The sequence below is a fragment of the Micropterus salmoides genome, unplaced genomic scaffold (assembly GCF_014851395.1).
Source record: "Micropterus salmoides isolate LMB-PRFRI ecotype aquatic unplaced genomic scaffold, ASM1485139v1 Ms_hic_scaffold_17, whole genome shotgun sequence".
In the NCBI taxonomy this organism is placed as follows: Eukaryota; Metazoa; Chordata; class Actinopteri; order Centrarchiformes; family Centrarchidae; genus Micropterus; species Micropterus salmoides.
The window spans coordinates 21,373,066-21,385,245 of record NW_024040817.1 but is presented as its reverse complement, the minus strand read 5'-3'; the positions used below and the strand labels follow the sequence as shown (position 1 = coordinate 21,385,245).

Genomic DNA, 12,180 nt, shown 5'->3' with positions numbered 1-12,180 from the left:
ATTTGGTCCTTTAAATTGGATCTTTACCATTATGTATTCAACAAAACTTTAACGCTCTCATAAAAATGTATGAGAAAAAGTTGGTCAAACTCTAAATGTATGCAAACTGAGTTATGAAGATGTATCTGTTTCTCTTCCTGTCACGAAACCTTCTCACAGTGAATGATGGAGACAGGCTGAGTTGTAAACAAGCACATTTAATGACAATTGCTTCTTTGTATGAAACAACACACGGGCCCATTTGCTCAGACTATATACATTAGACAGAAGCATTATATACGGTTGCCAAATACAATTCTTATTTATTGCATCTTTTCAAAGAATAAAATTATAAGGCTACAAATCTGGCCAGAAGATGGGGAATTGTTTACATGGGAGCTCGTTAAGTTTTATAAATTCTTTATTATGTCCTTCTAGTCTTCTCAGTCTGCAAATCCATTTTATGAGGGGAGGGAGAATGTCCTTGGGTGCTAATCTGAGATATGAAAAGCTTCTCAGGTCCAATCTAGCAGATGACACAGCCACCTTTCTCCTTGAAGGGGTTCTTATCCTCTGCAATGCCTTTGACGAGGATGTCCTCCTCCTCTCCAGCCTGAATGTACTCCTTGATTTCCTCACAGCATTTAGATGTCTAAAGTGATAAGGCAAAGGTGATGAGACAGTCTTATCCAGCAGTTTAGTTTTTAAATGCTGTTCCTGGTAGTCTAATTACATTCAAATATGCTGACAAATTGCTTATCATGGATAAAAGTCTGGAAACCTAATTTATTCACTGGTATCTTTCAAAACAATAAAGACCCTGACATATTCATCACCTCAGTGCAAAAAAGGCAACCTACCAACCACCTCTCAAGTTTCACTTCAATTTTAAGTTGGTTTACTTCCATTACAGCCTTGTCCTTGTCCGTCAGGTCATCTACGTTTATGACCGGCATTCTCTGTCAAAAAGGGAAACAGCATTCAGCACTTTTGCAAAATGTTCCACTGAATATAGTTTCTTTCTGTTTACCATGTTTATAATTGCTTTTAATTAGTGTATATTGTCTGCTACGTTGCAGAAGGGAGTTACATACTCAATTTCACTTTACAGCCTGTTCTAATATGACAAATAAATATACCTTGTACCTTGTAGCTTCAAAATGTTCACTGCCACATGGCAGATAAAACTGCTTGAAGGATTTTAACTCACACTTCACAAAACGTAATAGAAAAAAGAATAGAAATGTACTTACGGATGTTTACAGGGAGCAGTCCTTCACCCCTGAAATCCTGCTGAAGAATCCCTCTCCTCTCCCTCAATCTGGGTTATAAAGTAATCTGCATAAACAATCCTAATCTGCTAATCTGATTAAAACAAGGTCCCACTGTGTGTGATCACGCCAGTGTCTGAAGTATGCTGCGAACAGGAATCACACAGGCGTCTGTTTTTTTTTTTTAATTATATGTAAAACAATGAGCTGTATTTACTGTATATTGCATGATTAAATTAGGATTTGGGCTATTTTGACACTGGCCTTACTTATATTCAGAAATGGATTAAGGGGTGGTGCCTTATGTATCAGGTCACTTTGATAACATGGCTAATCTGTATTTAGCCTGCACCTGTCAAGGTGGAGACACATCATTGCTTTAAACATGACTACAAGGCAGTTTTCCCAACATCTTCAAAAATAGGTGGAACACAGTAGGGTAGAATTATGCAATTGTGTGAAACCAAAAAGCTCAATTTTATTGTGCATTTTTACTTAATGCTGCTTTCAAGTTTAAGTAATGGGGACCTTGAGCATTTAGTGGAGCAAGACATAGGCCTGCTTTTGTCCTTGAAAGGATGTTGAAGAAGGCTGCAGTGATTAAGCAAAACACAAGATTACAAATCACAAGGTTGGAAATATTCATACAGTGCTTTAAGGGTTTGAGTGAAAGTGAAAGTGGGTGTTGGGGGGGGGAGGGTCCAGTCAGTCGGGTGTGTGATGGGAAGATGTTAATGTTTCACATCTGTCCCTGAGAGGCATTACCGTATTTCTTCTGTGACAGGGATGCTGTGGGTTTATAGCCTAATCATTATCGTCAACATCGTCGTCGTCTGTGACGGCAGTTGTTTGACACCAAAGGGTGAATTTCTCTTATTATTTCTGGGTTGAATATGCCCTTAGTGACTACATTAACAGTCATCTACACGTAGATGTTATCACGTAATAACGATCCTCTCTGATGTAATTAATACAATGCATCACCAATCTAGTTCCACTGTAGTAAGTGAATCATTACATCCCCGCCCCTAAAGTTCCCCTGGGAAACATCTCACTCAACTAGCCTATAAAACTGGATGTGGCTGGGATGGTCGGCAAAGCGGAAAGACTTGAGTTGGAGCAAAAGTTGCACAATGGAGTTTTGCTTATTAGCGCTATTCACAGTTTTTTCCTTGTTTTACAACGTTTTGGCGCTGCCACCTAAAGGTAAGACATGTTGGTATAATATCACTAATCAAGCTGAGTATTAAGGAGAAACGAGCGGTAATGTTTATCTTAATTATCGTACTTTTTTTCTATGTTTCATTAACAATAGGCTGTATATGTTGCTTTTAGGTGTGTGCCTCCTTCAAGTGGACGAGGGACCTTGCAGAGGAGACATTGAGCGCTATTACTACAACACTATTACACAAAAATGCGAGGTTTTCTCCTATGGGGGGTGCAAAGGGAATGCCAATAACTTTAATAGTTATCCAGAGTGCCATAAAACATGTTTCAGAATCCCAAGTAAGTTGATGATGGTGACCTTGATCACCTCAGAAAGTTACTGAATGTGTAGCCTATTGGGTGTGGCTTTACTCTTTGTATTCTGTGGGCCTATTTGAAAATGTACCTTGAATATTAAGAAAATAATGAATGTATATTTGTTTCTAGACTTGTTGAAGTTTGTTCTTTCTGGCATCCTATGGCATCCTATGGTCTTCATGCAGCCGTGCAAAGGCTGCATGAAGACCATAGTATGCCACCTGATCTAATCCCATACTCAAATCTTCTCCCCAGAGATTCCCCAAATCTGCAGGTTTCCTAAAGACGAGGGACCCTGCCGTGGTCTGTTTCATCGCTACTTCTTCAACATGACCACCATGCAGTGTGAGCCCTTTAGTTACGGTGGCTGCCAGGGCAATTTGAATCGCTTCCAAGACCTCAGCTCTTGCAAGGAGTACTGCAGTCCACAAAAAAGTTAGTATAAACTTATTTTCTCTGACATGCTGCCACTTGGTAATCCTGAAGTGATGCTCACTGGCATCTCTGCATGTATGGACTAGACAAGTGTGGCAAACACTGAAATACCAGGCAAGATTCACTTCCAAAAGTTTGAATGGTGTTGTTAAGAAAGAAGAAACAAACAAGCATTCCAGGTACAATTAAGTAGTGCTACTGAGAAAGAACACGCATTCTGGACATGTGAAAATAATGCTTCATCATGCCTTTGTGAGAATTCACAATAGATACACAATAAATATTTCATTCATAAGGAAATTCAAGGTCATCAAAGCTATGATTGGATGTCTTACTGTGCTTTGTGTCTTATTTTACAGCTATCCCCGTGCTCTGCCTGGATCCCCTGGACAAAGGGAAGTGTTCAGCCTCCATTCCTCGGTATTACTACAACACCATCACCAACATGTGTGAGAACTTCATCTACTCAGGCTGTGGAGGGAGCAGCAACAACTTTGTCTCCAGGAGGACCTGCATGGATGTGTGTTTTAAAGGTGTGTGAATGAATGCATGTGGCAAAGGTTTGACCAAAATGAAAGCTGTAACTGAAGGTGATCATTTGAGGAGAATTTACAGACTCCTTAGTTCACTGTAATAATGACAGTATTTGGACTGCCTGTTAGAGCCACCTGTTGGTTTGAATGTGGAGAGAATTCAGGAAGTCAGAGGGAAACTGTAGGAACCCAAACAATGCACAGCTGATTTCATTATCAGGCTTAAAAATTGCTTGGCATCTGACAATTACAATGCACTCTGGGGTTGAAACCAGGGGCAGATTTCCCTTGGTTTCAACCCCAGAGTACTCTGGGAAGTGCCATATGCTTAATTATGAGTACAGAAAGTCAACAAGCATTAGAATTTTTGTTATAAAGTTGTTATACTGAATTGTTGTACTTTTTTGTTGCAGGAGGGAAGAAACTCATAAGACCAGTAAAAACTAATCGCATGAGACGGTATAGGAATTTCAACACTTTCTTGCAGGCGTAGATGTCTGACACGTGGACTCACTTGGAAAAGACCTTATTGGAAACATAAACAATTACTGCCAAAATATGCCAAAAAGTTGACATGGTCTTCTTTGTTGTTACTGTAAGAGTTTCAGTGGCACATACACACATTTTCACTGTATTTGTATGTAACGCATAATGAGCCATTTCAAATGTGATTTTACTGTTTGCTGTTGATGAAGTTTATTACTACTGAACTAATGTTCCTGATTGTGAAATGTGATACTGTGTAGTGTATATTTTATATAAGAAGTAAATCCTTATTGTATTGTATTATATTATCACTACTATTACTTGCTTAGCTGGTTAATAAGCACATTTTTTAAATAAAATATACAGAATTTATTAAGTATTGCACCATTTTCTTTGCACTTTTACACTGCTGCTGTCAGTAAATGACTGTATTGTGTGTTATCTGAATAATTAACTAACGCAAAATGTGTTGATTACACCAACCACTGCAGTGTATGCATATAACCTTAAAGAGTCTTTATTATTTTTACTAAAGCACAACAACATTGCAGCCAAAATGAAAACAGGCTTGGCTGGTTTCTTCACTTTCTCTCAGTCACTTTCGCTTTATCTCTAGGCCTCTTCCATTCCTTACTAATGCTGCTGTCTCCCCTCCTTATCTGGTAGTACTTTGCAAGGCACTCAAGCCTATCATGGCGGCTTCAGTATAGCCTTGAATCAGGAAGGAAGTAATCACGGGCCAGAAAACGCTATACTGTGGCAGGTTCATTAGAATGTTAGTGCATATTTAAAGGAGAGGAAGCTGCAGGTTTACAAAACATAAATCATGAGCTTCCAACTATAATTTCAGCATTTGCAATGTAATTACAGTGAAATACACATAATTAAACAAACCAGATTCAGTTGTTGAATTGGATTTTCCTTTTTTTAGTCAATCATTCCTAGTTTTCTCAGATAATATATTTTATGCACCACAGGAGAAATCTAATAACTCTGTAACCCCATTAAAGAAATTGGGCTATTAATTCAAGGTATACTGGGTTTCCAGAATATCATGACTGTCCTAAAACTGCTTTGTTCCATCTCCAACATCATCTCTTATAATAGAATAGTTGAAGCGCTGTGTGATTTTTTAGACAATAAATATTTATGGATGGTATCAAAGGAAGCTGCTCACCCATCCGTCTTGGCTATAAATAGCAATAAAAGATAATACATCTGGCTAGGCCCTTTGCTATTAAGAACCAATGCTAAATCATCTACTCGATTGCATTATGAGAGAGGATGTCTTCCTAACAGTCTACACTCAGCTTCTCAAAAGCTGCATAATCTTGAAATCATCACTAGTGGTGGTTTTGGGGAAGTGAGGTTAAGCTTATTTCGATTACGTGCTCTTTGAGGCAAAAATTCTTCCCTGTACCAAGACTGTTCAATCAATAAAAATACAAGATATAGCACTTTTAAAAGGTGTATAAACCAGAATAGCAAAATAGGTGAGTTACATCACATCCAGTACAGGTCAGTGGTAGTTCAAACTCCAATCAATGGCTCATGGGCATTTGATGAAAATTAAGCACAATGCAGTACAGCATATTTTATGAGATACAATCTGTTTGCTTGTTTTTTGTTTCAGAAGATACTAAAACTGACCATGATGGTAACAAATCTTTCTTGTTTTCTGTCAAATCACACTGTGTAGCGACATATTCTCACAGTCTGTTTCAATCATCAAAAGACATTACAAATGTTTGTGAGGGTACAAATGGACACAGTGGTTAGCTTTTAATTATAACAAAGCTACCATGATTGGGAATAATACTGACTATAAAAGATTTGGTATAGTTCAGAGAGCTTGAAATTAATAACCAAATCGTGCTCGGGTTATTTCATTAGCTGCAGTACATTAGCCACAAATATTTTGTGTCTCATTCTAAATGGTGATTAATGGACATTTACATTGAAACATGCTTCTCATTTAAAATGACCATTTGTCAGACAAAAATATTGTTTTCTATTTGTGGTTTGAAAAGTTGTCATCAAATTAAAATACTGATTTTGAAGAAGTTACATGTATGTATATATTTCTGTGCACTTTTTGAATACGCTTTTAAATACTTGCTGCAATTAAGAGTATGCTAATTTTAACATTTAACATGATACCAAATGAACACTGCTTGCAAAATGCCTTCACATAGTCTAGGGGTAGTATCTTAGACACCCCCTGGTGGCAGATTTCAATATCAAACAGCAACCAAATAAAAGAACTTTGACACTTCCAGTTTGGGGTACGAGTATGTGTAAACATACTCCAATTTGGCCAATTTTCTAACTGCTTTAATTACACTAATAAACTGCAGATACATTTTGCAGCCAATTGTAGTTTCAGAATATTGGAGCAACCCATGCCATGCAGCTCAGGTGTTGACTCAGCAGCATTTATTCTACTACAATCTGTTTCTGTAGGTGGATCTTGTTTGCTGAAATGAGCACTGCCTTCAGAGTACTCTCACAGCTTTGGCAGCACAGGAGTATAAAAACCACTGGGTTTGAGATCCAGCTACATGGATTACAAGTTTCTTCTCCCTTTTTTGGCACAGCACCAACTCATCTTGTGTTTCTCATCTAAGAAAACTGACATTAGCAGATGGACATGCATTATTTGAATATTTAAAAACAGTTACTCAGGAAAAAAAATATTATCCTAAACTGATATAGCATTATTTTTGCTTTAGAAAAATCAACGTTGTCCAATGTGCCAGTGTCCTCAAAGCCAGAAACAGGAAATCCATTATAGCTATTTGTGATATTATCAACAAACAAAACAGCCATGTCCATAGATTTTTGATGTTATTGCCCATGAAAACTCCCTAATGTAACAGGATGTGATCATTAATGTTTATTAATGTTGGTGCTGAATAAACAAACCTCATCGGGTGTACATTTTCCTTTCTTGTCCACTAAACATTTTTAATGTGTGGCAGGTCTACCAGTTTCAACTAGTTCAACCAAAGAGTACTATTTTCTCCTTCACCGATAATCAAATAAATTTAGGGCAAATTTCAGTATTTCACAAGAAAAAAGCAAATATTAGAGCAAATTCTGAAAAAATAAAGCTTCAGTAGTTAGCATAAATATGTTTTTCTGCTTTCCAATTCTGTTAGTTACATCTTGATCATTAGATCACACCAACCCTTTGGTGGGGTTTTGATCCCTACAGTAGGTTGGGAACTGCTGTATTAAATCACAGGAGTGTGTTTGGTTTTTTTATTTTAGACCTAAGGAACACTAAAACTGCAGACCGAAACTGAACTCTGGCCACAGGGATAACATACTGTATGCAAATTGAAGCTAATTTTTATTTTAAGATCATTTCTGGGCTGTCAGAGTTTGGTCTGGTTTAAACTCTAGACCAAACATGTCAGGAGGCTTCCCTGCCTCGACATGGCATCAGAGTTTCCCCAACATCCATCATCTTCTGTTGGGTGAAGTGGAACCTCTCAGCTCCACCTCACACACCTAAGATTGATTCGTCTGGTGGGAAGAATTTTGGCTGTTCTTAACTGTCCATCTGGCTTCCAAACACATGTAGTTGTATAATTAAACAAGTCAGAGAACTCCTTACTTCTGCTTCTGTGATGTTATGGAAGCCTGTTGCAGAATACCAACTGATTTCCAGAGAAATGCCAAAAGGAAGAGATTAATTTGTGAACATATGTGTTGCCTGGGGTGGCGCAGTGGTGCATTGGTTAGCACTGTCGCCTCACAGCAAGAAGGTTGTGGCTTCAAACCCTGGTTGCCCGGCCTTTCTGTGTGGAGTTTACATGTTCTCCCCGTGTCTGCGTGGGTTCTCTCCGGCTTCCTCCCACCATCCAAAGACATGCGGACTATGTTGATTGGTGACCCTAAATTGTCCTTAAGTGTGAGCGTGAGTGGTTGTTCATCTATGTGTGGCCATGCGATGGACTGGGGACCTGTCCAGGGTGTACCCCACCTTGCGCCTGATGTCAGCTGGGATTGGATCCAGCCCCCCCACGACCCTGTATGCAGGATAAGCGGTTGACAATGGATGGATGTGTTGCCTCTGTAGTCTACTTACATCTGAAGGACAGAGGACACTCGTTTGAGGACCACCAGGTGCACATTTTAGACAGAGAAGATGGATGGTTTGAAAGAGGTGTCAAGGAAGCCATCTACACCAGGGTTGAGAAGCCGTCATTGAACAGGGGAGGGGGTCTACGCCACCACTTATCCCCCACTTACAATGCTGTCCTTTCATCACTTCCCAGGAAACTCAACAAACGTAACCTATTGGCCTCAGGTGAAGATACCAACGATGGTCGTTCAGTCTTGGCCACAGGTAGTCTTAACGACTGTAACGCCTGTCGTCACAGCAACAAGGAACACTAACGAACCAGCGGTATCGATGACCCGGGCCAACGACCCCACTGAGGTTAAATAGCTTCCCTGCCAGAAGTCCTTTGGATGAGGGACGAAACGTCTTCCAGTATCTTCAACCAAGTCCAGTTGCCCTTGATTTTAACCTTCGTTGGATAACTATGACCTCATAGACACCTCTGTAGTCGAGCTTTAGTAATTACACTACCTTCCCACTTCTAAAACTCTAAGGTAATTTCACCCTGCCTTGGCTATGATAGTGGTGTAGTAATTGTTTTTTGAGGTGAATACTGATTTCTACAGTTTCTATAACACACTCTAAGTCTGGTAATAGAGAGGTTCCAGGCTATTGTGTAAGGGTTCAAAAGATGCTGACCAAATGCTTCCCACTGCGCACAGGTCTTTACTGTAATACTCATACTGTGCTTTTGATGTTTTCAAATACCATCTCTTTTGCTGCAGATGACTCATAGCTGTAAATAAATCGACTGCCCTCACCCTCCTGCACATGTGCCAGCATCATTTTTCATCAAGGTTGGGAAGATTAAAAATGATCTGAGCAGAACGAACAAAATACAGACGCCTATTTTTACCTGAACCTGGTGATGAATTTTTTCTACCAGCACAGTTAAAATGCGCTTCCATGAAAATAAAGATTTCACTCTGAGCTGGAGGTTCCTCCTCTTCACCTGTACTCTTCACTTACCAGCTGCCCAGAGGTTGAACACTTTATATCAAGCTCCAGTTCAGCAGTTCTCTGCAGACTCAGCAGCTAAACTCTTTGGCACAACTGAATTGTGCTGCTTAATAATGCGGTTTTAATACATATTACATTTGGGAAAGCTGACCCACCACATGCTCCCCACGCGAGGGTGGAACAAGAGAGCTGAAAATTCCAAGAGTAAGCAGATTATATGCAGACTGGACGTGAGGGACAATCTTGTCAAGGATGTGAGCAGACACTTACTTCACTTCAGTTGGGTGATAAAATGTGTGCACATCACTACGGGCTACCATTTTTTCATAATCTTTAGCCTTTTGATACATTGTTAATATAAAAATATTGATTATAGCAGCTTACTGTTCAAAAATGTACCCTGGAATCAAATTCATAAATGTTGTTTCAGTAATATTGCACAGCACATTGAAAAAGACAGCAACCATGGTTGTTTTACTGGGATATGGGCACATTTTCTGATTCACAGCTGGGAGCCTTCATTAAAATGAGCCATTTATGAATAAAATATAACAGACAAATGCTCTATGAACCCACAGAATCAGTCGAAAATGCAACTCCTGATGACAAGTCTTGATGGTGCCATTTCCTGCTGAGAAATCAAAGGATTGCATGTACAAAACCAATGTAAATGCACAGTGTTCTAGGCTTCGTTTCTAATTGGATATTCAGCAATCACTGTTTGAAAGATATGAAAGCTTCCACCCTGTAGCTAGAAACTGCATCTAACAGCAGAAGTGCACCACCGTCATTAACCACCTTCAGCGCTAGCAATCATTTCACCCTCAACTGTTGTTCGTATGTTTTCTGTATATCCAAGATAAAAATCACATCCTTCATGCCAGAACTTGATGCAGGCACAACTTATTAAATTCAAACTCTGACTCACACGGCCTTTTTGTTGGCATCATTATCCTCAAGATTCACATCACAGCATGTTCCACTAAACAGGCGTTCCTCCAGCTCCATTTTGCTCATTCATCCACAGCCTTCCATCGTCACCACAACTGACCATAATGAGGAGATTCTGCGAAGAGGACTTGCTTTTTCATGGAAGTGTCCTCTAACCACAATATCATCTGCAGCACAACTTGTGACCAGTCAAAGCGGGGGTTCTGCCAGGAGGGATTTAAGATGCGACTATGGTGTAGCATGTTCAGAATGACTTTTATCCAGGTGTGAATAGGGAGAAAAAGAAAAAGAAGTCCATTGAAGTTGAAAAAATATGACCGCCCCCCCAAAAAAGGGTTCTAAACATCTGTGTTACTGGAAAGTCACGTTCTTTGTCACATAGTATGATTTCAGGTTAGATTTCAGGTGCAGACGTGCATGTCAAATGTGGCTGACAAGGTCAATATTGTTTTCAACTTTGGAAGAACATTTCCAAGTAGACTGTAATTGTCCACTCGTCGTCCTCTGGACGTTCTGTCTTTTTTGCTGGTTTGAAGGCAGCGCTGCTTGTTTGCAGATTTCCTGGCTTTAGAGATGACAGCCTCATCATGTCTTTCACTGTTATAATGTGTTATAAATATGCAGCTACATGTCCACCACTGACTTGTCTGAGTGTGTGTGAGTTTTTGTTTGTGTGTGCCTGCGTGTGAGATGAGCATTAAAGATCCAGTGTGTAAGACCTGCCAATATTGGCGGAAATGTTGACAGAAGTGGAATATAATATCCAGAAGTATGTTTTTTATTAGTGTATAATCACCTGAAAATAAGAATTGTTGTGTTTTCATTACCTTAGAATAAGCCCTTTATATCTACAGAGGGAACGGGTCCTCTTCCACGGAGTATGCCATGTTGCACCGCCATGTTTCTACAATAGGCCAGAAAGAACAAACACTGGTTCTAGAGAGGCCCTTATGGGTTTTTCGCGAGTTTAGCTGCTACTGTAGTTTCTGCATGCTTGGATTTTGTTGCAATCTGCAACCTCACCACTAGATATCACTATATGCTGCACATGGGCCTTTAAATTTGTGATTTACAACAAGCTAATTGTGTTGTAATCAGTGCTTGAAGTGGGCCGGCACTCAAAGGTACCTTCACTTCTACACTTGACTCTTTGGTGTACCGACTTTTATTTTTGCGCACTAGACTTCTGACAAGCTGCCGGTCCTCTTTTCTGCACACTCCATATCAGGCTCTCTGGGAGATTCATAATGGCCCTAAATAAACTGCATTACCTAGGGGGCACTACGTTCTGCTCACCTGTTCCCGTTCTGCGGAGGTAGACACCAACATGTGAATAAGGAGAGTAATGGCACTTATTTTTTTCACTTCAAGCACTGGCTGTAACTAAGTTCTGAAACAAGAAGACAACAATCAGGAACAGAGTACTTTTAAGTACTCCCAAAGGTGTTGGTTCCACAGAGGTTTTATGTACCACCAGCTTTGTAAACTGAAAGACATGGATCATCATTGGCTTCCAGTTTTGGTGTCACAAAAAACCATGCTTGTACGTACATATCTTAAACTCAGATTTAACCGTTCTGTGCTGAATTCTAAACATCTAGTAACTTGATTGAGCTGCTTTTCTATGAGTGGGTCCTTGTTCTGTTTTGCGATGCACATGCAAGCATTTGAGCTTGCGGGTGATGCAACTCACAGTACACACCTGCAAACAACGGGAAGAAGAAGCATGCTAGTTGGTAAACATAGATGTAAAAAATGCTGGAATTAAAATCTGCTTTGCAAATGTTTTGTGAGGACGGAAATGCACCCAATACATTTGTTAGATTGCAAGGATACACACAATGCATTTTGCGGATTGACACTGAATGTAACCAGAACTTTTGTTTGTTTTAAAGAAAACGCCACAGCG

General features: G+C 39.6%; 2 protein-coding genes across 2 annotated transcripts; one reads left to right on the top strand and one right to left on the bottom strand.

Annotated features, from left to right (window-relative positions):
* Positions 1–178: 178 nt before the first annotated feature.
* gngt1 (guanine nucleotide binding protein (G protein), gamma transducing activity polypeptide 1) lies at positions 179–2,033 on the bottom strand. The gene is made up of 3 exons (XM_038724320.1): positions 1,233–2,033; positions 840–938; positions 179–631 (listed from the first exon to the last, which is right to left on the bottom strand). Exons 2-3 carry the CDS (start codon positions 933–935, stop codon positions 506–508), a joined length of 222 nt encoding a protein of 73 aa, XP_038580248.1. The 5' UTR covers positions 936–938; positions 1,233–2,033; the 3' UTR covers positions 179–505.
* A 266-nt stretch (positions 2,034–2,299) lies between these two features.
* On the top strand, positions 2,300–4,604 carry tfpi2 (tissue factor pathway inhibitor 2). The gene is made up of 5 exons (XM_038724318.1): positions 2,300–2,456; positions 2,586–2,756; positions 3,030–3,209; positions 3,569–3,742; positions 4,156–4,604. The coding sequence occupies exons 1-5, from the start codon at positions 2,327–2,329 to the stop codon at positions 4,233–4,235; spliced, it is 735 nt and encodes a 244-aa protein (XP_038580246.1). The 5' UTR covers positions 2,300–2,326; the 3' UTR covers positions 4,236–4,604.
* The last annotated feature ends 7,576 nt before the right edge of the window (positions 4,605–12,180 follow it).